The 26,502-nt window shown below is 46.4% G+C and overlaps 1 protein-coding gene and 1 long non-coding RNA gene across 3 annotated transcripts in view; one reads left to right on the top strand and one right to left on the bottom strand.

The window, feature by feature from the left end:
• LOC141054357 (uncharacterized) overlaps nucleotides 1–26,502 on the bottom strand; it is a 279,515-nt gene that overhangs the window by 12,830 nt on the left and 240,183 nt on the right. The window lies entirely within an intron of this gene.
• The window catches only part of LOC141054354 (NXPE family member 3-like), a 106,088-nt gene that overhangs the window by 68,660 nt on the left and 10,926 nt on the right, over nucleotides 1–26,502 (top strand). For both annotated transcript variants that reach the window (XM_073551673.1, XM_073551674.1), the window contains one exon: nucleotides 21,579–21,799. In XM_073551673.1, coding sequence (XP_073407774.1) covers nucleotides 21,579–21,799 — 221 coding nt within the window. The remainder of the gene's footprint in view (nucleotides 1–21,578; nucleotides 21,800–26,502) is intronic.

Raw genomic sequence — 26,502 nt, 5'->3', positions numbered from 1 at the left:
GTGGAAAAGACAATGATGGGAGTTATGGGGAAGGAGGCAATGATGGAGGTGGTGAAAGGGCAATGATGGGGTGGCAGGGGAGAAAGCAACGATAGTGGTGGGGGAGAAGGCAATGATGGAGGTGGGAAAGAGGGCAATGATGTGGTGGGGGGGAGGACAATGAGGGGTGTAGGGGATTTGGATGGAAGGAAGGGGAACTTATAATGGACTTAGAACCAGGGGGAGGTGGAGGAAGACATTATCGCTTATTATGTCTAACACAGTCCCTTAGTATATAGTGTACTCACTTATGTCTAAAACAGTCCCTTAGTATATAGTGTACTCACTTATGTCTAAAACAGTCCCTTAGTATATAGTGTACATAATTATGTATAACAGTCCCTTAGCATATAGTGTACTCACTAAGTCTGTATAACACCATCCTTAGTTACATAGTTTCCTCTTTTATTATGTATAACACCGCCCCTTATTATGTACCATCCTCTCTAATTATATATTGTGCCATCCCTTATTATATAGCTTCCTCTGCTGTTATGTACAGTGCTGTCTCTTACATAGTGTATTCTTGTTAATTTTGTTATTAACAGTGCCCTCTTTTATTACATAGTCCCCTCTCTTTTTAGATATAAAATGACTGCTGATGGAGGAGCTGGTGACCAGACGACCAGTCTATCATCTCCATTAGAAAGGAAGCTTTCCCAGCCATCATTGCATTATACAGCTAACAAGACAGGATGGTATGTAACAAAAAACAGGGCTCTATATAATCCAATATGTAAGGAACGGTGCTGTACATAGCGAGAGGGCACTGTATAATAAGGGATGGCAATATACATAATAAAGGAGACTATGTAGTATATACAGTACATGTATGTGTGTGGTGCAATATATATATATATATATATATATATATATATATATCTTTGTCGCCATAAAAGGAAGGGAGCTCAGACATATTTCTTGCACAGGGGCCCCAAGCTGTCAGTGTCTGCAGCTGGCATAGCAGTTGGGTCAAGGTTTGATTTTTTGAGGATGGGTGTTATGGTGGCATGTTTGAAGGCAGAGGGGAAGGTACCAGAAGTTAGGGATAGGTTGAAGAGATGGGTTAGGGCTGGAATGATCATGTTAGTGAGGTTGGGAAGCAGGTGGGAAGGGATGTGGTCAAGTTCACAGGTGGGGAGGTGTGATTTGGAAAGGAGATGACTAAGCTCTCCTTCAGTGATGTTGGAGAGGGAGGTTATTAGGGAAGGGCAGAAGTCTGATATGTGGAGTGGTTGGGGTGGGGGAACTGTAAAGGTTTGCCTTGTTTGGTCGATCTTGTTTTTGAAGTAGGTGGAAAAGTCCTCAGCAGAGATGAGGGGAGTCGGAGGTGGAAGTGGTGGGCGGAGGAGAGAGTTGAATGTGCTGAACAGTTGTTTGGGTTGTGGGATAATGAAGATACAAGGTTTGTGAAATAGGTCTGTTTAGCAGAGGTGAGGGCTGATTTAAAGGCAAGTGTAGCTTGTTTGAAAGCAGTGAAGTCGTCTGGCAGGCGTGTTTTCTTCCAATACCACTCCGTGACCCTTGATGCTTGTCGAAGTTTTTTGGTGAGGTTGTTGTGCCAGGGTTGACTAGTGGTTTGTCGCACTTTGCCATGCATGAGAGGAGCGACTGAGTCTATGGCTGATGTGAGGGTGGCGTTGTAGAAAGCGGTGGCACTGTCCATGTTGTGGAGTGAAGATATGGAGGACAGAGGTAGAAGAGATTCAGTCTGTGGATGTCTAGGTGTGCGAGGTTTCTGCAAGGATGTGCTAGTGGCTGGACATGGGGGGCAGGTGAGAAGGACAAGGATGAGGTGAGTAGATAGTGGTCAGATAGGGGGAAGGGAGAGGTTGTGAGATTAGATAGGGAACAGAGGCGGGTGAAGATGATGTCTAATGTATGTCCATCTGTGTGGGTGGCTGTGGACGACCACTGAGTAAGTCCAAAGGATGAGGTAATTGACAGGAGTTTGGAGGCTGCTGGTAGGTGGGTGTCAATGGTGATGTTGAAGTCCCCCATGATGATGGGAGGATGTCAGAAGAGAGAAAGTGGAGGAGTCAGGTGGAGAATTAGTCGATGAAGGCAGTGGCTGAGCCCGGTGGTCGGTATTTGACAGCCATTTGGAGATTAGAGGGAGAGTAAATACGGACAGAGTGAACCTTGAAAGAAGGGAGGATAAGGGAGGGTGGGGGCTGGATAGGGTTGAAGGAGCAGTGTTTAGAAAGGAGGAAACCCACTCCTCCACCTTGACTGTTGCCAGGGCGAGGAGTGTGGGTAAAGTGAAGACTGCCATAACTCAGTGCGGCTGGGGAGGCCGTGTCAAGGGGTGTCAGCCAGGTCTTAGTGAGGGCAAGGAAGGAAAGTTTGCGGGAGGTAAAGAGGTCATGGATCACGTGGAGCTTGTTGCAGATGGAGCGAGCATTCCAAAGTGCTCCAGAAAGAGGGTGCGGGAGGGAGGGGGTCAGTGGTACAGGTTTTAAGTTTGAGGGATTGCGGTAGTTTCTCTTAGTGTGAGAAAGATAGGGGTGAGGATTAGTGGGATGTATGAGGCAGGGGGGCCAGGATTGTGGGATATGTCACCAGCAGTGAGTAGAAGCAGAGAAAGGGAAAGCAGGTGGGTGAAAGAGAGTGATCGTCTTGCATTGTATTTTAGTAGGAGAGGTCTGAGGTTAAGGAGTATGACTGCAGATGAAGCGAGGTGGGGGGTAAGAGAGAGGTGGATTTTTTTATTTGGTTCAAGGGTGCAGGGGTTTGGGGATAGCAAAGGAGAGTGAAGATTAGTGGAGCAAAAACGGTGATGGCAAATGTAAGCATGGTTAAAGAACAGGGTTAAAAAAAAAAACAAGTAAAAATGCAGTGGTTAGTCTTACCGTCTGACCGATTCTGGACTATTTCTGGTATATTTCTCATGTATCACTTTAACCCCTTTCCTACATTAGACGTACTATTCCGTCCATGTGATCTGGGACCTAAGCCCCAAGGACGGAATAGTACGTCTAGTGCGATCAGCTGCGCTCACGGGGGGAGCGCAGCTGATCGCGGCCGGGTGTCAGCTGATTATCACAGCTGACACCCGACACTATGTGTCAGGGTGGTCATGGACCGCCCCTGACACGTTAACCCCTGGGATACCGCGATCAAACATGATCGTGGTGTACCGGGGGTTAAAGGAAGCATCGGCAGGGAGGGGGCTCCCTCCGCGCTTCCCTGAGACCCCCACAGCAGCGCAATGTGCAGCGCTGCTGCGGGGGCCTCCCTCCCTGCAGGTCCCCGGATCCAATATGGCGATGGGGACCTTCGGGGGCCTGCAGGGAGCTGGCTTCCTCACTGCCCGCAGAGCGCAGGCATGAGGAAGCCTGCAGCAGTGCCTGTCACAGATTGCTGATCTGTCACAGCGATCTGTGATGTGACAGATCAGCGATCTGTCACATGACAGTGATGTCCCCCCTGAGACATTATAATAAAGTTAAAAAAACTAAAAATAATTTAAAAAAAAATCGCTAAATAAATTAAAAAAAAAAAAATTCCCTAATTCATTTTTTGAAAATAAAAAAAAACACTAAAAGTACACATATTTGGTATTGCCGCATCCGTAATGACCCACCCAATAAAACTGTCCCATTAGTTAACCCCTTTAGCGAACCCCTTAAAAAATAAAAATAAAAAACGAAGCAAAAAATAATGATTTATTATCATACCGCTGAACAAAAAGTGCAATAACGCACGATCAACAAGACGCATATAAATATCCATGGTACCGCTGAAAACGTCATCTTGTCCCGCAAAAAACGAGCCACGACACAGCATCATCAGCAAAAAAATAAAAAAGTTATAGCTCGCAGAATAAAGCGATGCAAAAATAATTATTTTTTATATAAAATTGTTTTCATTGCATAAAACCGACAAAACATAAAAAAACGACCTAAATGAGGTATCGCTGTAACCGTACTGACCCGAAGAATAAAACCGCTTTATCAATTTTACCGCACGCGGAACGGTGTAAACGCACCCCCCCAAAAGAAATTCATGAAACGCTGGTTTTTGTTCATTCTGCGTCCCAAAAATCAGAATAAAAAGCGATCAAAAAATGTCACGTGCCCGAAAATGAAACCAATAAAAACATCAACTCGTCTCGGCTGTATGTTATAAACTTCTGTGAAGCCCTTGGGGGTTCAAAGTTCTCGCCACACATCTAGATAAGTTCCTTGGGGGGTCTAGTTTCCAAAATGGTGTCATTTGTGGGGGGTTTCCACTGTTTTGGTACATCAGGAGTTTTCCAATCGCAACATGGTGTCCGATCTCAATTCCAGCCAAAAAAGTCAAATGGCGCTGCTTCCCTTCTGAGCTATGCCATGCGCCCAAATAGTCATTTACACCCACATATGGGGTGTCAGTGTACTCAGGACAAATTTTTTTCACAAAAAAATTACTTCAGGTTCAATTTTTTTATTTTACCAAGGGTATCAGGAGAAATTGGACTGGAAAAGTTATTGTGCAATTTGTCCTGAGTACGACGATACCTGATATGTGGGGGGGAATGACTGTTTGGGCTCATGGCAGAGCTCAGAAGGGAACGAGCGCCATTTGACTTTTTCACTGCAAAATTGGCTGGCATTCAGATTGGATGCCATGTCACTTTTGGAGAGCCCCTGATGTGCCTAAACAGTGGAAACCCCCCACAAGTGACCCCATTTTGGAAACTAGACCCCCAAGGAACTTATCTAGATATGTGGTGAGAACTTTGAACCCCCAAGGGCTTCACAGAAGTTTATAACGTACAGCCGTACAATTAAATAAATCATGTTTTTTCCACAAAAATGACCTTTTCACCCCCAATTTTTATTTTCCCATGAGTAACAGGACCCCAAAAGTTATTGTGCAATTTGTCCTGAGTACGCTGATACCCCATATAAGGGGGTAAACCACTATTTGGGCACATGGCAGAGCTCGGAAGGGAAGCAGCGCCATTTAACTTTTTTGGCTGGAATTGAGATCAGATGCCATGTCGCGTTTGGAGAGCCCCTGATGTACCAAAACAGTGGAAACCCCCCAATTCTAACTCCAACCCGAACCCCAACACACCCCTAACCCTAGCCCTAGCGGAAAAATGGAAATAAATAAAAAAAAAATTATTTTATTACTTTTTCCTATCTAAGGGGGTGATAACGGGGGGTTTGATTTACTATTTATGGCGGTTTTTATGTTTGCCGGCTGTCGCACGCTAAAAGATGCTTTTTATTGTAAAATTAGTTTTTGCATCACCACATATTGAGAGCTATAAATTTTCCGTATTTTGACCCACCGAGTCATGTGAGGTCTTATTTTTTGTGGGATGAGTTGGCGTTTTTATTAATATCATTTTCGGGCACGTGACATCTTTTGATCGCTTTTTATTCCAATTTTTGGGACACAGAATGAACAAAAACCAGCGTTTCATGAATTTCTTTTGGGGGGTGCGTTTACACCGTTCCGTGTGCGGTAAAATTGATAAAGCGGTTTTATTCTTCGGGTCAGTACGGTTACAGCGATACCTCATTTAAGTCGTTTTTTTATGTTTTGTCGGTTTTATGCAATGAAAACAATTTTATATAAAAAATAATTATTTTTGCATCGCTTTATTCTGCGAGCTATAACTTTTTTATTTTTTCGCTGATGACGCTGTATGGTGGTTCATTTTTTGCGGGACAAGATGACGTTTTCAGCGGTACCATGGATATTTATATGCGTCTTTTTGATCGCGCGTTATTGCACTTTTTGTTCGACGGTATGATATTCATTTTTTATTTTTTAAGGGGTTTGCTAAATAGGTTAACTGATGGGACAATTTTATAGGGCGGGTCGTTACGGACACGGCGATACCAAATATGTGTACTTTTATTGTTTGTTTTTTTATTTCCAAAAAATGAATTTATTAGGGAATATTTTTTTTCATTTATTTAGCGATTTTTTTTTTTTTTTTTTTTTTTTTTTTTTTTTTTAACTTTATTACATTGTCCCAGGGGGGACATACACTGCAAATAAACGTCTTATACATTGCCGACATGGCGTAAATGTTGAATTCACTTGTTGAAATGGGTGTAGCTGGACCTTTGGTGACCAAGGAGTGCATCATCCTTTGGAATCTTCTCTGTTGTGGCATTTATATGCATCAAATTTCATTATGTGCATGAACATAATTATGCCCTATTTTCTGGACGTTTATCTGGTTACTGCTACTTACCTATTTGACCAATGCTATTTGGTTATAATAGATGGACTCATCAGCCGCTGTTCACATGCCCTTAGTGGACTAAATGTGATCTAAAAACACATCATCTTACTGTATTGACTGTCCCCTTTGGGTACTTTAATTTGGTACATTTATGCCATAATATGCGTTAGTATGGACCAATAGTACTTTGCCTTATATCTTGAATTGACGCCTTTAACTATTGGGACTCTTCAGGGAACTTAGTAATTGATATCTACACTCTTTAGAGGGGGCGAATATTTGCCCCTGTTGAATAATAAAAAAGATATATGACTTTCTGAATGTGTTTGTCTTGATAACTCAACGTGGCATTCTATGCTCCAAATCTCATCATGTTTGCCAATATAAGTGTACTCTATCTTTTTATATGGCTACTAGACTGCTGTCACCTCAATTTACCTATTTTGACCAACTTTGGTTGGGTTATAATAGATGGAGTCATTGGCCAATGGGCACACGCCTCTAGGGGCTTAAATGTGAACTGAAATCACTTCATTTCTATAAACAGTCTTAATCTGAGATTTATGGACTACGATATTTATTCATATGTGCTAAATAACATAGCAGCGCCGGGCTCTTCAGCTAGGGTATATGGGCACTCGACTATGGGATGGAGGATATGTATGATGGGTATATGGGCACAGAACTATGGGATGGAGGATATGTATGATGGGTATATGGGCACTCGACTATGGGATGTAGGATGTATGATGGGTATATGGGCACAGAACTATGGGATGGAGGATATGTATGATGGGTATATGGGCACTCGACTATGGGATGTAGGATGTATGATGGGTATATGGGCACGGGACTATGAGATGGAGGATATGTATGATGGGTATATGGGCACGGGACTATGGGATGATGGATTTGTGATGGGTATATGGGCATGGGACTATGGGATGGAGGATGTGTGATGGGTATATGGGCATGGGACTATGGGATGGAGGATGTGTGATGGGTATATGGGCACGGGACTATGGGATGGAGGATGTATGATGGGTATATGGGCACGGAACTATGGGATGGAGGATGTATGATGGGTATATGGGCACGGGACTATGGGATGAAGGATTTGTGATGGGTATATGGGCATGGGACTATGGGATGAAGGATTTGAGATGGGTATATGGGCATGGGACTATGGGATGGTGGATATGTATGATGGGTATATGGGCACGAGACTGTGGGATGGTGGATATGTATGATGGGTATATGGGCACGGGACTATGGGATGGAGGATAATTATTATTTGTGATAACTAACCACAGTTAGTTACTATGCCCGGGCAGCGCCGGTCTCTTCAGCTAGTACTGCATAAATGTGGTGTTTTTTTAGAAAACTTAGTTTTGACATTGTTTTTGATTTTGGTGAATGAGTGGTATCCCGCCTTCCTGATAAGCCCTTTTGGACAATTTTTCAACGTGGTATCTATGTGTTAAATTTAGCCATGTATACCTATATGACTATGCTTTAGCTAGTAAATAAATCTATTAGGCTGTTGTAAATTTGAGCTTGTCCACTCCTTGATCATCGCTATGTGATAATATTGGATAGACCTATCAGTAGAGTTGAGCGAAACGGGTCGAAAAATTTCAAAAGTCGCCGACTTTTGGCAAAGTCGGGTTTCATGAAACGAAACCCGACCCTAGGATGAGGTCGGCCACGAGGTCGGCGACTTACGCGCCAAAGTCGCGTTTCAAAAGTTTGTTTTGCGCTCTTTTTCAGCCAATCAGGATCCACGGACACTGTGGGGAACGTGATGACATAGGCACGGGTCACCACCATCTTTCAGAAGGGCATGCAAGTGATTGGCTTGCTTTGGTGGGCGTCACAGGGGGTATAAAAGGGCGTGCACGCCGACCGCCATCTTACTTCTGCCGATCTTAGCATAGGGAGAGGTTGCTGCTGATTCTGTAGGGAGAGCGTTAGGCAGGGAAGAAGAAAAAAAAACTGCTTCTGCTGCTAGCGATTTTGCCTGTACAACACACCAGTCACTGTGTGTGCAGTGCAAGGGGAGGCTATATTGTGGTGTATCAGTGGTGTTGGTTGTTAGGCTGCCTTCTAAGGCTTCCTGACAGCTGCATTGCTGTTTACCCACTGCTCTGCAAACTGCTTTTTTAAAAGCAATCCCAATTTTTTTTTTTTTGTCCTGCTGAGGTACTGAGCATGCATTTTTTCACACCATACAGCGGTGTACGCTCCTCACACAGTACCGTGTAACGGCTGTTATCACAGCCACAGTGAAGCTATCTGTGTCACTCTGTGAGAATAAGTCGAGGACATGTTCCGTTCTTACAGACCTGCACCTTCTAGTTTTGTCTAGCTTTCAAACAGTTAAATATATTTGCTGTTTGATCGCATTCAAAACTATAGAGAGACAGCGTGTGTCAGTCCGTATACTTAAAAAACACGGAGCTTGACAATTTAACGTACACCGGACAGCCGTGTACGTGCACGCTCCTGTCAGTACCGTGTAACGGCTGTTATCACGGCCACAGTGAAGCTATCTGTGTGTCGCTCTGTAAGGATAAGTGGAGGACTTGTTCCGTTCTTACAGACCTACACTCTAGGGAGATTCCTATTCTGCCCAATTCTACATACACCTTGTAGTTTGTGATACACTAGCCAATTTCTGCCTGTGACATAGCGCTGTGATATTCAGTGGGCCTCACACAATCCAACAGTGTCCAGTGTCCACTAGTGTGAGTGCAGAAATTCAAAATCTCCCTTATCCTCTAGTCACTTTGTTCACACCTGTGCCATCGAGCCTGTGACATAGCGCTCAGATATTAAGTGGGCCTCACACAATCCAAAAGTGTCCAGTGTCCACTAGTGTGTGCAGAAATTCAAAATCTCCCCTGTCCTATAGACACCTTGTACCTTGTTTTACATTACTATATAGTTTGTTGGATTTTGTCTACATTTCTACAAAAAATGAGGAAGGCTGGTGGAAGAGGCCGTGGAATTGGGCGGGGGTTGGCAGCTGGTAATGATGGTGTTGGTGGTGGATCTGATGGTAGTGGCAAGAGCAAAATAGGACCGAATGCAGGAGGTGTTGAGCCTGCGTCATCGTCTGGCTACATAAGGCCTCGAACGCTTAGTTTTCTAGGAGTTGGCAAACCGCTTTTAAAGCCAGAGCATCAGGAAAAAGTTTTGTCTTACATTGCTGACTCAGCCTCCAGCTCTATCGCCTCCTCTTCTGAAGTTGTAAAAAGTTAAAAGCACTGAGTCATCATTGGAGGCTCATGTTCATGAACCACACCTTTCCTTGTGTCCTTCACCCCAACCAAGATTGAAGGATGACGCAGGCCATACTACTGATTACTCCATGGAGCTGTTTTCACATACCATGCCTGGATTATCAAGTGAAATGGTGAATTACCCAGGCCAAGATGAATCTGACATGGAGTGCACTGATGCACAGCCGCTGATAGATGATTCTGCTGGTACATTCACTCAGAGCACTACATTGTCCTCGCAGTGTACAGAGCCAGATTCTGACCCTGATGAGACTCAGGTGCCCCTTCCCGCACACTATACCAACATACACGGTGACACAGAGGAAGGTGCACATGACATTGAAGAGGAGGTGATGGATGACCCAGTTGTTGACCCAGATTGGCATCCATTGGGGGAAGAGGGTGCTGCTTCCAATAGCTCAGATGAGGTGCATCCACAGCAGACATCGACATCGCAACAGCTGTTATCTGGCAGGCCCGGAGCACTCCAAAGACAGGTTCCAAAAATCAAAAGAGTTGCTGGACAGCTTGTCCAGAGGGTCAAAAGATCACAGCGTGCTAGGCCGCAAAATGTCTGCCAAAGTAGGAAGAGTGCAGTGTGGCACTTTTTTGAACAAAATCCTCATGATCAGGCCAAGGTTATCTGTAAGAAGTGCACAAAGACCTTTAGCCGAGGGAAAAATCTGAAAAATTTGAATACCAGTTGCATGCTTAGACATTTAACCAGCATGCACTTGCAAGCGTGGACACAACACCAAACCTCAAGTGCCACATATGCAACTGATCACAACGAAGGTAGTCAGCAACGCTACATTGTTTCCCCCACTGTAAGCCCACCGGTTAGCACAGCAGCAAATGTTGAGGTGTCGTTGCAAGGCCACAGCAGTCACGGAATCCCACTGTTATATCAATGAAAGACTGATTCTAGGCCATCAGAAAGAACAACAACTCCATCACCATCATTAACCCTCTCTCAGTCCGCCCTGTCCACCGCTACTTCCACCATATGCAGCTCTCAAGTCCAGCTCACCCTCCCAGACACTATGAGTAGGTCAAGAAAGTACTCAGTCTCTCATCCGCGTACACTGGGTTTGAACGCCCACATTGCCAAACTAATCTCGTTTGAGATGATGCCCTATCGGTTGGTGGAAAGCACAGCTTTCCGCGAACTCATGGCCTATGCAGTACCACGCTTTGACCTACCCAGTCGCCACTTCTTCTCTCGCAAAGCCATCCCAGCCCTCCACCATCATGTGAAAGACTGCATTGTCCATGCACTCAAGCAGTCAGTGAGCGGAAAGGTGCACCTCACAACTGATGCATGGTCCAGTTGGCATGGCCAGGGCCGTTACGTGTCCATCACTGCGCACTGGGTTAATGTGGTGGATGCAGGGTCCACAGGGGACAGCGGTGGTGGGACAGTGCTGCCTAGCCCACGGTATAGGAAACAGTTGGCTGTAGGCGTTCGACCCTCCTCCTCCTCCTCCTCCAGAAGCGAAAGCTCGTCCACAGAGCGCAGTCGTACGAGCACTCCATCTGCAGCTGCCACTGTTGCACACGAGATGTCCCCCTATCGAGCATCTAGTGGAAAGCGTCAGCAGGCTGTGTTGCAGATGATGTGTTTGGGCGACAGACACACCGCCGAGGTGCTGGCCGAGTACTTGAAGCGACAAACTGAGTCATGGCTGGGCAGTGTACATCTTGAGGCAGGCAAGGTAGTTAGTGATAACGGCCGTAATTTTGTGGCAGCCATAGCCCTTTCAAAACTCAGCCACATACCTTGCTTGGCTCACACCTTGAACCTGGTGGTGCAGTGCTTCCTCAAAAATTATCCGGAGTTAACAGCCCTGCTCCAGAAGGTGCGAAGACTGTGCGCGCACATCCGCCGGTCGCCTGTACACTCCGTTCGTATGCAGAAGCTGCAGCGATTGCTCCACCTTCCCAACCACCGCCTCATTATCGACATTGCAACAAGGTGGAACTCCATCCTGCACATGGTGGAGCGGCTGTGCGAGCAGAGGCAGGCCATAATGCATTTGTGGGAGGATACACGGCCAGGCACTTTGAGAGCAGACATGGAGTTGACAGGTGTGCAGTGGTCGAAGCTGAAAGACCTCTGTAAAGTCCTTCAGTGTTTTGAGGAATGCACACGGCTGGTAAGCGCAGACGACGACATCCTAAGCATGAGCATCCCACTTATGCGTCTGCTCATGCAAACTTTGACGCACCTTAAGGAGCAGGCTTCTGCAGCCAATGTTGATGAGGAGGAAGAGGAGGAGGGAATCCTTGATGACATTCAGCCATTGTCTGCTCAGGGACCTCTCCTGGACGAAGTGGAGGAAGAAGAGGAGGAGGAGGATGATGGGGATGATTACTTAGGGGAGGAGGATGCATCTCGTGGGGCAAGTGAAATTGTTGGCGTGGCAAGGTCTGGTACAGGGTTTGTGCGTGACTGGAGGGATGTGGATTTGCCAGAAAGTGCTCCTCCAACCAGCACTCGCAGTGCATCATTGACACCGGGAACATTGGCCCACATGTCAGATTATGCCTTGCAGATCCTAAAAAGGGACCCCCGCATTGCCAAAATGATGAACGAAGACGACTACTGGTTGGCCAGCATCCTGGATCCACGCTATAAAGGCAAATTACAAAACATCATGCCACAGGAGAACCTTGACCTAATATTGGCTAATAAACAAGCAACTCTGGTAAATCGGTTGCTTGAGGCATTCCCAGCACACAGCAGCGGTGATGGTTCTCACACGAGCCGTACGGGCCGGGGTCAGCTTGGCAGAGGTGTTCGTGGTGCACACAGCAGAAGTGGCGTTGGAGACAGGGGTTTCATGACAATGTTGTGGACTGATTTTTCAAGTACCGCTCACACAACTGGCAATATTGCATCGATGGAAAGTGACAGGAGACAGCAGTTGTCAACTATGGTTACAAACTACTTTTCCTCCCATATCGATGTTCTCCCACACAGGTCATTCCCCTTTGACTATTGGGCCGCTAAACTGGACACCTGGCCTGAATTGGCCCAATATGCCTTACAGGAGCTCGCTTGCCCAGCTGCAAGTGTGCTATCGGAAAGAGTCTTCAGTGCAGCTGGATCAATCCTGACAGAAAAAAGGACCCGTCTGTCAACCCAAAATGTGGATGATCTAACCTTCATTAAAATGAACCATGCATGGGTTTCCAAGGATTTTGTCCCACCTTCCCCTGATGACACATAGGGTGACAGAAAAATGGCTTGCTTTGGTTCACCTCTTCCTGGGACTTGACCTATTTCGCCTTTTGCATCAGCTGAATGTCCAACATCAACATATGCCACTTTCTAAAACTCCCTAACTGTGCTGCCTCCCCCCCCATGGCCATGGTCACCACCTAGCGCACGACACCGTGCGAGTGCCGTTGCCCAGGACAGGTGGGTAGGCCGACTCTTGGGCGCGGGCACTGGCACAGGGTCCCTCATAGTGCAATCAAGTGTCTCTGACGGTGGTGGTGCACACCCGCCGTCAGGCACACCGCCGTACTATGAGGGGCCCAGTGCCAGTACCGACGCCCACGAGTGGGCCCCCCTTGCTTGGGCAGGGCCCCAGCATTTGCAATCTTTACCTCTCCCTGCTCCTCCGCTGTGTAGTCTGGGCCGTCAAATCCATACTGTGCCTGACACCGTCTGAGCCTGCCTCCTGATGTATAGACATATATTTTGAATGTGTACGCTATCCATACATGTTATCTGGGGATACGGTACCCTTTCTCACCTTTGTGCAATCACGTGCAAGCCATACTGGGCCTAACACCGTCTGAGCCTGCCTCCTGATGTATAGACATATATTTTGAATGTGTACGCTATCCATACATGTTATCTGGGGATACGGTACTCTTTCTCACCTTTGTGCACCTTTGGGCGTGAGAACGGCTGGCGAGCTGTTAAGCAAGCTACAGCACCTGTGGTTTGCACACGTAAGTTTTTCATTTTTTCAGGAATGACGGTTAGGCCTAATTCCGGGAACTGCGGTTGACCTGCACTTACTGGGAAATCATTGTTCGCGGGTAATAATTGTAATCAGTGATCCCCATCACTAATGTTGTTCAGCGGGTTATCTGCACCTGTAAGCGACAAACGCTGGCCTTTTCAGTGTAGCGCACATGCAGCCACGGACATGTAAGGGCATGACACACCAGTTATTGGCCAATCTCATGTGCCAGAGCCTCACGTGTCCCTCTAGTAAGCCTGACTCGGACCGCGGGGCATGACGGAGTCTCGTTCGTTAACGGAATTAAGCTTGCAATGTGTGCATCTGTTCTGTAGCTGGCATGGTTGAGGTTTCCCAGGTGGAGTCGAATTTAACCGTAGGCTCCACTCCTGGTGGTGCCCTTCTGGACATTCCTTTAAGGTTCAGCTTTGCAACCATACTGCCCACGTAAAACAAACACTTTGCCTTCATGAACGCTGTTTGGAGGGTCATGACTCGTGGGAATAACGCCGCCCAATCAGTTAACCTGCTAGAGAGATCCTTCGTTGCTCCCAAGCATGACATCACACTCCCTAGGAGGAAGGTAATGCCACTGTGGCGACCGTACTCCTGGGGGCGACACAAGTGCACTGATGCCCAGCCACTGCTCGATGAATCTGCTGGTACATTGACCCAGACCACTACATTCCCCTCGCACGCTACACGGTCTGAATCTGACCCTGATGAAACTCAGGTTACCCTTCCCATATACAGTTCCATCTTACACGGTGACAAAGAGGAAGCTGCAGATGAAAGTGCAGGTTCGGCCCACCCGCCATCAGACACACCACCGTACTATCAGGGGCCCTGTGCCAGTGCCGTCGCCAACGAGTGGGCCCCCCTGCTTGCTCAGGATCACAGCACTTGCAAGGTTGAAATACTGTGCAGTGAGATGGAAGATGGGGACGACGAGGAGTCCAGACTAGTACAGGGATTCCCTAGCGAGGAGACTTATTTGATTGTTTTCAATGTTGGGACAGCAATTTTTGGGGAGCACTATACTCTGGAGAATGATAGATGGGGCCCACCATACACTGGAACATTCCAAAGGTGGACATCAGACACTGGAGCAGCATTTACAGGGCCCATTATACACTAGAGCATTAGAAATGGGGACCATTATGTTTGGAGCATTATTTGGGCCCAAAAGACAGTGGAGCTTCATCCATGGGGACCAACATATACTGTAGCATTATGTGGAGCTCATCATATACTGTTTCAAACATTATATGGGACCAATGATTCTGTATGGAGAAATAGATGGGCCTCGTCATGAGATGTAAAAAGTGAGGTATTTTTCATTGGACTATACCGCTATTTCTCTGCCGTATCGGAGCATGATGAGTTGTGGTATGTGTTAAAGGGGCGCTCTTTCGCCCAGGGCACATGAAAACCTGGAGCCAGCCCTCCCCCCCCACAACTGTAGCCAAATAACCCCCATTTTTCAGTGCGTAACTTGTATTATGAAGTTAATTAAGGTTGACAAGCTTAAGAAAGAAGAATTGATGCTTTTGGCATTCAAATGGGCACTGTAGGTGTGTTTCCTGTCCTCCTCTCACTGCCGACTTTTATTCCCCATTGACTTACATTGGGTTTCGTGTTTCGGGACGACCCCGACTTTTCCCTATAATCGGACGATCTTGCTCGACCCGACTTTTGGAAAAGTCGTGTTTCACGAAACGAAACTCGACCCTAAAAAACCAAAAGTCGCTCAACTCTACCTATCAGCACTGTAACCACCAGCAATTTAATTGCTCTATGTTGACACATACTAGATCGCCGCTATTTATAACGACTAGCAATCTAACTTCTCTATGTCGAGATCTATTAGATCATCGTTAATTGTTAAAGCAGCGTTATAACTAATAATAATCTAATTGCTCCATGTTGGGATATGTGAGATTGCCGCTATTAAAGTTCAGTGGCTTTTCTTTATGGTTATAATAGAAGGATATAATGGTTGAAGTAGCGCTATATTTCAGCTGTAGGACCTGCCAAAATAGGTCACATGACCACATTCTAAAGGATTGAGACAGGACCTTCCAGTGCTACTGCGCAGGCGCGGTAATGAAAACCACTGTGAGTCATCACTCCTTCTTCTGCCCCGTGCCTTTACTATCGCTATACAGCGTGTATGGTCTCCATGACACCAGTTCAGCTCATGTGCCCTTGTGGCTTCCGCTTCAGGGAGTAGACGCCAGCGCCGGGAGCGTCCTCCATGCGGTGAGTTCCCGCAGCTGTTAGGATTTAATGTCATTTCTGTGTGTATTTAAACCCAGTGGATTCACAATAGCCACCACTTCACTATGCCCCTGATGAAGTCACATTTGTGAGGACGCGCGTCGGGTTATGGGAGCAATGCCTGGTCCTCCTGCACTTATCTGTGTGTAATGGTCATCTGCATTTAGTGAGCATGTCCGTCATTATCTCAGCAGCCTGCTACTCTGGGTGGTAAAGTATACAAGGGGGGAGGTATTTGCCATGAGTCAATTGACAAGTGTCTTGGCTCTCTTTAACCCCATATCTTCTGCTCATCTACTGAACTTGATTATTATAGTGGTTTATACCACAGGTCATTATGCCAGGCTAATATTTGATGCCACAATACCCTGCCCTGATATGCTGTATTATAATCCCACTATGTACTTTTCTCATCTTTTACGCAAGTGATGTATTTAGCAATATTACAGATTGAGTTGTATTGGGCTGAGTTTAGTAGACACATTTTGTGTCTCTTACATCTTTGCTCTTCCCATATTGACCTATATATTTATGCACTCAGGACATGATTGTGGACACACTGAAATTATTGTGCCTAGTGGTAGCATACATTTAATTGTTTTTTCAGGGCCGAGTTTATTTTACACATAATATCTACTATGTGGACTTGTTGCACACATTACATGTGCACTATTGTGTGATGTCATGTAGGACTTGTCAATGCTCCCAGGTTTACAGGTTATGTCAAAATAACCGTTGCTCATTTTAAATGTTTTTAACACTGTTTGGTGTTTTTGTGTATCCTATGCAATAAAATTGATAATTTTTCTATGGTGATCCCTGCTTGAGATGTATGTCTTCTTGGCCTTCTTCTTTTGATATAAATGGGGGTGATGTGTCGCCACCTCCCGTGAAGGTATCTCTGACCTGTTGTCAGGAGTCTGGTTGCACTCCTGGATGGTCGGTAGCGATAGGCAGGTTTGGCCATCTATTGACTCCACCTTGTATCCGGTTGCTTTCCTCGCCGCCGTCTCAACGGTATCTGAACACGTCCTCAGGGTGTAGGGAGAACCAGGGCCTACAATGCTGAAGTTGTCAAAGAAGATGGACCTGGCTAGAGACCTGTTACTTTGGTCATCCAGGATTACGTATATCTTGAGGGCTTTGTCCTTGCAGCCTGCAGGATAGACTCGGACAAGGCAGATTTTTGAGCAGGACCTTCCTGCTGTGAGTCCCTTACAGATCTCCGTACATTTAGAGCTGACCTCAGGGGTGTCTTCGTCAGTGACCTTCTGCTTCCCATCGTTCTCCTCTGCTTGCGACAACACTCGTGGAGGTGATCCAGGGTGCACGGCTGTATTGTGATCCATGCTGCTGCATTCTGCACATTTCATGCTGGCTTTGCAGTTCCTGGCGAAGTGAGAGGCTGTGGTACAACATTTGAAGCAGATGTTGTTCTCCTTTAGGAAACCTTTGCGATCCTCCAAAGACTTCTCCTAGAAGGCTCTGCATTTTAGTAGAGGATGTGGTTTCTTTTGTAGAGGACACTGTTTACTGACATCCTGAGGCTTGCTCTCATCTGGAGGGGGTTTATTCACATTGTGAGGAGGGCCTGTGGAAACAATATTAGTTTTATGGACTGCCACGGGTGTCCTACTGAGTTTGACACCGGGGGCAGTGGAACATGACAGAGTGAAGTCAAAACTAGAGTAATTTCTGATCTTAATCTACAAATACAGTGAAAGGAGGGAATGGTACATTATGATTTTGTTTATACTGTGAACCACATGTAACCCACTTTTCTTGTAGGCTGTAATGAAATTTCTGTATTATCGGATTGACACCCCTAGCGGTGTCTAAGAATGCCAATCTGGGTAAATCTCCTTCCTCTTGGGCAATCTGTAACTCTATTAATAAATCACTCAATTCTCTAAGCTTTAGATAACCTTTAGGTCCTATTTTAGGAAAATCATCAATTATTTTATATAAAGCAATCTCTATGACTTCTACTGTCCCATAGCATTCATCAAGTCTTTCCCGCACTTTACGTAGACCTGTGCGTGGATGCTTTATATTAATGAGTGAGGATTATGTGGTCCAGATTACTTGCTAGTGAGACTAAGGCCCGGATTGGTAATATAACCAACTGGGCATTTTCCCGCTGGGCCGCTGTCATGTGGGCCGCGGGTGGCAGTGCCCCACTCATCTGGCCGCTTGCCAGCTGATGCGGCCACTGGCCTGGCTGTTGTTCCTGCCGCCGGCTTTTTCTATCCCGCACTGCAGGGAGATAAGCCGCCACGCACCCCATACTCGCCCTAGCTTGAGACCTCCCCCCCCACAGCCACTCACAGCGTCCCTTGCCTGCTCTCTTCTCTGTACACAGGACCTGTGATGAGGTCACAGGAGGGGAAGACTCAGGGGTCACAAGATCAAGAGCCTTTGTCCAGACCCCTGATCATGTGACCCCTGACTCCGCCCCTCCTGTGACCTCATCACAGGTCCTGTGCACACTTCCCTGCCTCTTGGTGTCTGCCGGACTCTGCTGTGCTGGTTGTAATGGTGCTCTATGAGGTAAGTATGTGTGGGGTCAGGAGGGGTTTACAGGGTAGATGTAGCAGAGCTGTGTGTGTACGAGGTGTACGGAGAGGAGCTGGATGTGTACGAGGTGTACGGAGTGGAGCCGCGCGTGTACGAGGTGTACGGAGCGGAGCCGCGCGTGTACGAGGTGTACGGAGCGGAGCCGCGCGTGTACGAGGTGTACGGAGCGGAGCCGCGCGTGTACGAGGTGTACGGAGCGGAGCCGCGCGTGTACGAGGTGTACGGAGCGGAGCCGCGCGTGTACGAGGTGTACGGAGCGGAGCCGCGCGTGTACGAGGTGTACGGAGAGGAGCCGCGCGTGTACGGAGAAAAGCCGCGTGTGTACGAGGTGTACGGAGCGGAGCCGCGGGTGTACGGAGAGGAGCCGCGTGTGTACGAGGTGTACGGAGCGGAGCCGCGCGTGTACGAGGTGTACGGAGCGGAGCCGCGCGTGTACGAGGTGTACGGAGAGGAGCCGCGCGTGTACGAGGTGTACGGAGCGGAGCCGCGCGTGTACGAGGTGTACGGAGAGGAGCCGCGCGTGTACGGAGAAAAGCCGCGTGTGTACGAGGTGTACGGAGCGGAGCCGCGGGTGTACGGAGAGGAGCCGCGTGTGTACGGGGTATACGGAGCGGAGCCGTGTGTGTACAGAGTGGAGCACCTTGTGTACGGGATGTACGGAGCGGAGCCAAGTGTGTACGAAGCATACAAAGCGGGCTTTTCCCACGGACACAGGAGTACACGGCGGAGCCCCGAGGAGCATTTTAAAACTCACACATGACGTTCCACCGGAAGTGATGTGCTGGAAGCTGACCGGAAATGAGATAATTTCATGAGGAGATTGTGACGGAACTAGGAATGCTTCAGCTCCATCACCATGTCCTTCTCCGACAGCGCGGACAGCAGGATCGCCTTGGAATCGGGGATGCCGGCCATGTGAGTGGATCATGATATGTCCTGCATCGGGAGGTTCAGGTGGGCGCTACAATGGGAGCCTAGCTGCTATAGTGTCTTTTTAGAATTTTTCTTTATTTCTTTCTCTCTTTTTCTTTCGCTCTTTTTCATTCTTTCTCTGTTCTTTCGTTCTCATTCTCTGTTCTGTCTTTCCCTCATTTTCTTTCTCTCTCTCTGTTCTTTCTTTCTATCTCTAATCTTTCTTTTTTATTTCTCTCTCTCTGTTCTTTCTTTCCCCTCTTTCTTTCTTTTTCTTTCCTCTCTTTCTTTCTCTCTGTTCTTTCTTTCTTTTCTTTACTTCTTTCTTTCTCTCTCTGTTCTTTCTTTCCCCTCTTTCTTTCTCTCTCTGTTCTTTCTTTCTCTCTCGCTCTCCTTTCTTTCTCTCTCTGTTTTCTCTCTTCCTTAGTGCCAGTCAGTGTGCCCATAATGCCAGCCACTGTGCCCTCAGTACCAGTCAGTGTGATCAGCAGTGCTAAATGGGTGCGGCTGGGCGTGGACATGGGTGTGACTAGTTGCTAAATGGATGTGGCCTGGGCGTGGCCTTCTTTCTCCCTCTTTCCCTTCTTCAAAAGTTGGGAGGTATGATAGGGGCGGCTATGACCAGGGGGTCTGATTGCCCAATGGATAGCAGTTCTGCCAGGAATTCTGTCACCGTGCGTACAAAAGGGGACAGAGCTTTGGGAGGAGTACTGCAACTACAAGCAATAAATAGAACTGAGCTGAAATACTGGGCACAGCTGTGACTACATGTTATATAGTTGTGTTAATCTCCTCTCACTTCTTGTAACCTACAAGTGTATAGGATATTATATAGTCACCATGTGACTAGTGGGCCTGTGTAACTTCAAATGCCAGGGCTGAATTTTAGTCCCAGTCCGGCCCTGGTGAGACTTGACAAGATGGAAGACAGGGTGGTGCTGAGAAACATACTGGAAGCATTATCTACCATCCAACCGACCTCCTCTTCGCCCTCTTTTGGCTTCAAGAGTGTCCCACACCCCTATGCAAAGTGGGAAAGGAAGCTAGGTCTCCTGGATGAGCGTGTTTGTTGAGCTCCCGCAGCAGGCACAGTTCACCTGTTTACTATGCCTAGGGACATGCTATTTTATCATTTCCTAACAAAGCAAAGAAATCCTTTTAAGTCATGTTTTTTTTATTCTCTTTTATTGTTCACTTGACCTATGGCCTCGGCCTCTGCGTGCACCATCAGCAGCACATCCACTTTACCGCACACCTTGCACATTTTAAATTAGCTATATAAGCTTACAAACTTTTGGGAAAAAAATATTTAGCCCTGACAACGACTGTTTTAATGGTGCAGCAGCAGCGGTGGTATACTAGTACTGCAAAAGTAATATTAAACCCTGCCTAGATGCCCTCGATCCTAAACTTTCCCTCCACTGAATGCAGGTAACAGCAGTTTTACTACAGAAAGGAAAATATTTAGCCCTGTGCAGGAGCAGTATACAAATACTGCAATAGCAATATTATTAAACCCTGACTATATACCTGCTCTAAACTACGCTCTCCCTCCTATTACCACTCTCTCTGCACTGCTTCCTGAACACTGCGTACTGAGCATCACGTCACTGGGTCTCATATAACACCCTATGACGCGATGCTACAACATTACTGTGCATGACGGGCAATCCCTGCATGTTCTTTGGCTGTCTGACAGGCGCTAAACATGCGGGGTGGGTACTCGAGAATGGTGTTCGAGTACCAGTGATTCTTGATCGAGTAACGAGCATGCCCAAACACCCCGGTGCCGATAAAGTAGCGAACAGTGGCGAGCATGCTCGCTCATCACTAGTGAGATCACACTTGCAGATGAACAATAAGTGATGGATTGCTACACACCCTCTTAACTCCTGTGGAAGCATTAAGCGTGTGCTTAATTTTTTGCACAATGCAAATGCATTTTTGATGAGTTTTTGATAACTAAATAATGGTTTAATTTGTCACATGTTGTTCCTCATCTGAGGTTGTATTTACCTCATTCAAGACCTTCTAAGGACCAGATATTGTTATGCTTTCCATACTCCGATATGTAAATCCATGGAGTTAAAAAAGCATCATGCCTGGTGACATGAGTGGTGCATATTTGGTTACCTTAGCAGCCCAGCGTGGAATCAAGTACAGAGGGAGCCAGCCAAAAGAGAAGGAAGCAAAGCCCAGCGCAGGAGCTGGGACACTTAAGTAACACTAATCCTGTATGACCCCTTTAATGTCTCGAATTTGCACAATTCCATTCTGCCGGTAATGGTTTTTCCTCACATTTTTTACTTTTAGGTCTATTTTAATGGATATTTCCGCTATAATGGCAGCAGCGCAGTGGCAGAGTGCAATCTGCAGGTTGCTGGAAAAGATGTCTGCACATATATTGATCCTGTGAGCGGTGACAAGTGGCATTGTGAGAGACCTCAGAACATGCCGTGCCATTCACTAATCTTTCACTCGATGGGTGGATACCGAAAAGTGACAAATGCTCTGGAGGACTCTTTACTTAGTGGGTGAGTGATGCCTATGTAGGGGGATGGACTGATATGTGGACCTGTCTGATGGAAGAAAGGCAAATGTAAAATGATTATGACTTGTAGGCATATGTGGGGAAAGCAGATAGAATTAGCTAAGAGACAGTGGAGTACCGAGTTTGACCACTAGAGGGAGAAACAGGATGATGAGAAAAGGGCCTAACAGCAGCTCAAGCTAGGAAATGCAAAGTCATGGTGGGCGGAGTTACTGGGACTGAGAAGGGGAATTCCAAAGAAAGGAAATAAAAGGAGGGAGAGTCCCAGGGTTACAGTCAGACAGTGGGGGGTGGTGGCCCTGACAGGACAGCTGCAGACAGAGGACGCCTGGGGTACCGGACAGCTGGACACCGAAGCGGTAGTAAGTGTCGCAACGGACGAATGGGCTCGACCAGGGGAAGCGCTGTGGCCGGTGACTTAGACAGACGCAGTGAAAGAACCTAGAGGGCCGTCGCATCAGGAAGGAGAAGGAGGAGGTTAAAGGTGCCCAGGCCAGTGTGCAGGAGCTGTCGTATTGCTGTGGATGTCAGAGAAGACAACCAATAAAGAGGACCTGATTGAACTTCCATCTGCTTCTGACTCCAGTCTTTTCGCAACCGGAAGGGATGACCCCCCCACTCGGCACACGATCCTACACCTACTTTCTCCAAAAGTTTAATCACAACTTTATTGAAGTAGATAGAAAAGACCAATAAAGTCTACAGTGTAAATATCTATGGACATCACAACTACACAGACTTGTTAGACAATATAAAGTACTCAGCGTCAGGCAGCTGTTGCCAAGGCGAACAATAACACACACCAAATCAGTATATAGTACGTGATTTAGGTGTCATGAATAGGTTTAGAGGTGGACTATAATGGAAAAAGTGGATTACATTATGGTTACGGATAGCACCAGGGAGATCACGCAGATCCCACCACTGTTGCCAGTTTGTCAGGGGAGGCAACTCCACTGCCTCCAATCGTCAGGACAATTATACAGTTGACAGACGAGTCGCAACTGCTTCCACTACTAGGTTGGTTATTGTGGAACTCACAGAGAGCGTATGGTATATATGGAGTGCCCGCCTGGGCCGAGGGGATACTCGGTACCGGGCCGGTTAGTTCTTAAAGGGTATGTGTCACGGCAGCAGTGACCCAGTCTGTGGCCCTGGGCATCCAATGAAAATGACGATAAAAGGAGAATAAAGTTTATAAAAGATTCTTGATGCCACCTGTGGTACTCGGCAAGTGAGGTGTTAGCTGGTGCTGCAGATTCAGTCTGCTGGGGCAGATATTAATGCAGCACAGTTGGTTCAGCTCTCTGCAAGCAGAGCTATTCCCCAGGGCAGTTTATGGTGTAAGGGATGGTGATGATGGTGGTTGTAGTGCAGGGCAAGTGATGCAGTAATAAATTGGAGGACACAGCAATGTGCAGTCTTCACAAGTTTTACTCACAGTTCAGATGGTACAATCCCCAGCCGGGGTGCTGTGTCCTCAGGGACAGTGGTCCAGACAGCTCTCAGGTAGCTGGAGGGGACGTTACCAGGGCTCTCTTAGATGTCCTTTTCCTGGCCATCTCACTACGCTGGCTGCCACTTCTCCTGCCATGCATCTTCACACACATTGTCCCGAGGCAGCAGACTCAGATCTTGCCGGGCGACCTTGGTCAGACCCCTGGATCCTATATGTCTGCCTTTTCAGTGAATCTGTATGGATGTGGCTGTAGCACCTGCAATGCCTACCGCCTCCAGTTTTCTAGCTGAGTCCTTAGTTTCTCTACTAGTTTTGGGGCTGGTACCCTAACTTCGACCTATTCCCTCCACCGACCATGCCGGTGGATACGGGCCTCATGGATGGATCTCTCACTATCCGTGCCCCTGAGACCTCTTCTTCCTCTCCTCCTCTAGAGTCTCTCTCTGTTTTTCGTCCTTCACTTCTCTTTCTGTAGTCTGGAGACAAGCTGCACTCAGCTTCAGCCCCCCTTCTAGACTGTCCCTCTAGTCTCACAGCTCTCTGCTTACCGCACTTTGACACCTCCCCTTCTAACTTCCTCCACCTACACCCTCTACCTAGTCCCTCCTGGGCCCTGAGAGGTGAGGAGTTGGATGTAAGTGTTTGAGTCCTGGCAATGCCCTTTCCTTACCTAAGAGCAGAGCACTACACCCCTGAATGAACTGCAGTACCCTGTGGAGACTGAGACCGCAGGGGCGCCACATATACACCTCTGACTCCAATGTATAGAATACCCACTGAGGAAAAGGGTAAGAATGTTCTCAACTTTTGTCTTTCAGGCTCCATATCTCACCATCCACTACTGCTTCGAACCTGAGACTACCAATAGACAACCATCTTGACTATCTCATACATAAATTTGACTTGTAACTATTTAGCATTTGATTAGTTGTGCAGATTCTTGTCATGTCACTGCATTGTTACTGTTTTGCCCCTAAAATTCTAAATTTTTATTGTTTTGTAAATCCTCCTTTTAGCTTTCAGCACTGCCTGAATCCTTTTGCTCTTGATCAGATTCAAGTTTTTGTGATCAAAATCTGATCTCAGGTCTCTTCTACACATCCCCATAGTTGGTGTAGACTGGTCGCCTCAGTTGGGTATGTATACAGCTGTTTCTTCAACTCGACCCACCAGTGTTGGATTGGGTTGAGATCTGGAGACTGTGGATGCCAATCTAGCACCTCTACTTCATTGTCACTGAATCATTTCTTCACCAATCTCGATGTATGCTTTGTGTTGTTGTCCTGCTGGAACACTATGTCATCCTTTTCATACCCATTGTACTTGAGTGTACAAAGTAACTCATCTTGTAGGATACTCATATATAGCTCAGTATTGAGGCCACCATTGATCCTGGTCAAGTATCCAATGCCTTTGGCTGTGAAACAACCCCATATCATCAGGTTTCCTCCAAGGAACTTGACAGTTCCTTCAATTTCTCGATCCATTAGCCCTTTTTTCCCTTGTTTCTTCCAGACCCATTTGCACCGATCAGAGCCCAGTCTATTGATTTTCATCTAATCGCTCCAAATCACCTACTTCCAATTTTCTACTGTCCATTTTTCATACTTAATTGCAAACTCGAGTTGACTTTTTTATGACGACATTGTAGTTGAGACTTCTTCACCTTATTTCAGGCCACCATTCCAGACTTGTATAATGTGTGTTGCACGGTGCTGTCATGGACGTCTGTTATCTCACTATTATGGAGCATATGAGCCGCCTCCACTGCTGTGTTTGTGACACCAGAACTGATAGACCTTGTCATAACCCGACTTGTCAACTCTAATATTTTGCCTGGACGTCCATCTCTTGGCTTCTAAATGGATGGATGGACTTTATTTCATATTCTTCTAGCTGTCATGGCGCTCACGTGATGCAGTTTAGCAATTTTCTTGGCCAAGAGACCGCTATCAATGAGCTAGACCATGCTGTGTCTCTTTTCTTTGGAAATCTTCATGGCTGCTCCTTGATCCGAACCAGTGACCTTTCACTTGAGAATCAACCTAACAACACACTCAGCTATTAGGGAATGTGAGACCATTTTGTATTTTGTAGGATACAGGAAGAAAAAGATTATTCTACCAACAGGAGCAAAACAATAACAATGCAGTGACATGACAAGAATCTGCATAACTAATCATATGCTAAATAGTTGTAAGCTAAATTTATATATGAGGTAGCTAAGATGATTGTCTATAAAATAATGGTGGTCTCATGGTAGAAGCTGTAGTGGATGGTGAGGTATGGAGCCTGAAAGTCAAAAGTTCAAAACATTGCTTCCCTTTTGCTTGTCATTGTATATATACCCTGATATGGTCACTGCCCCAATAACTCCAAAAAAAAACAAAATAACGTACAAGATGTCACCACCAATTGTTTATACAGACCAATTGTACACCCATTACAGGTAGGATACGGCTTCAGAGGTGCGGTTTATAGAACAAGAGGACAAGAGCTATCAAATTTTAAAAAGTTAACATGGGTGCTAGGCAGTGTTTATAAAAATATACAAAGATGTCACAAAATGGAAACAAAAAAATGGTATATGCATTTATATAGAATAAAAAGGAATAATGAAAGATAAGTACCAAACCTAATGTCACCGAAATGGCTCAGAGCTTAGCAGGGGGAGCAAGCTGTACTTTCCAAGACTGACAACTACAAAAACCCAAATTCTGCTTCTTATTAGATCAAGGTTATGCCCACATACCTCCCCTTGGTGAGCTCATATGGGGGCTGTTGTGGGACAGTGTACAAGACTTAATCCAATTTCCATATTTGATATCAGGAAGGCCATGTTTCCAATAATTTGAGACAATTATTAAATACATCATTGGGGTCTTGCCTTCCTCTGGATCAACAATGTAGGACATCTTTAGAATAATTTCATGGAGAGATGTCAACATGAACATATCAGTGTACTCAATGTCACATGTGATTTATGTTAATGTCATTAAGCTTATTTTACCATCTCATGCTCTCGACTCGGGCATGGTGCCAGAGATGGACTGGTCTACCTCCCGTGGTGGCTCTACGTTATGATATGGCCCATAGAAAGTATTGATCATGTAGAAAGTATTGATCCATACAATACAGCTGCCCTGTACTGCTGATTGGTGACTCGGTATGTAGAGTTGTAAGTCTTAGTCTTGGTTGGGTGGTGGCTCAGACAGTCTCCAGAAGTA

This window comes from Dendrobates tinctorius, unplaced genomic scaffold (genome assembly GCF_039654945.1).
Source record: "Dendrobates tinctorius isolate UK_male_01 unplaced genomic scaffold, ASM3965494v1 ptg000178l, whole genome shotgun sequence".
In the NCBI taxonomy this organism is placed as follows: domain Eukaryota; kingdom Metazoa; phylum Chordata; class Amphibia; order Anura; family Dendrobatidae; genus Dendrobates; species Dendrobates tinctorius.
The sequence above is the reverse complement of the archived record's forward strand: the minus strand, read 5'-3'. Positions and strand labels throughout refer to the sequence as shown.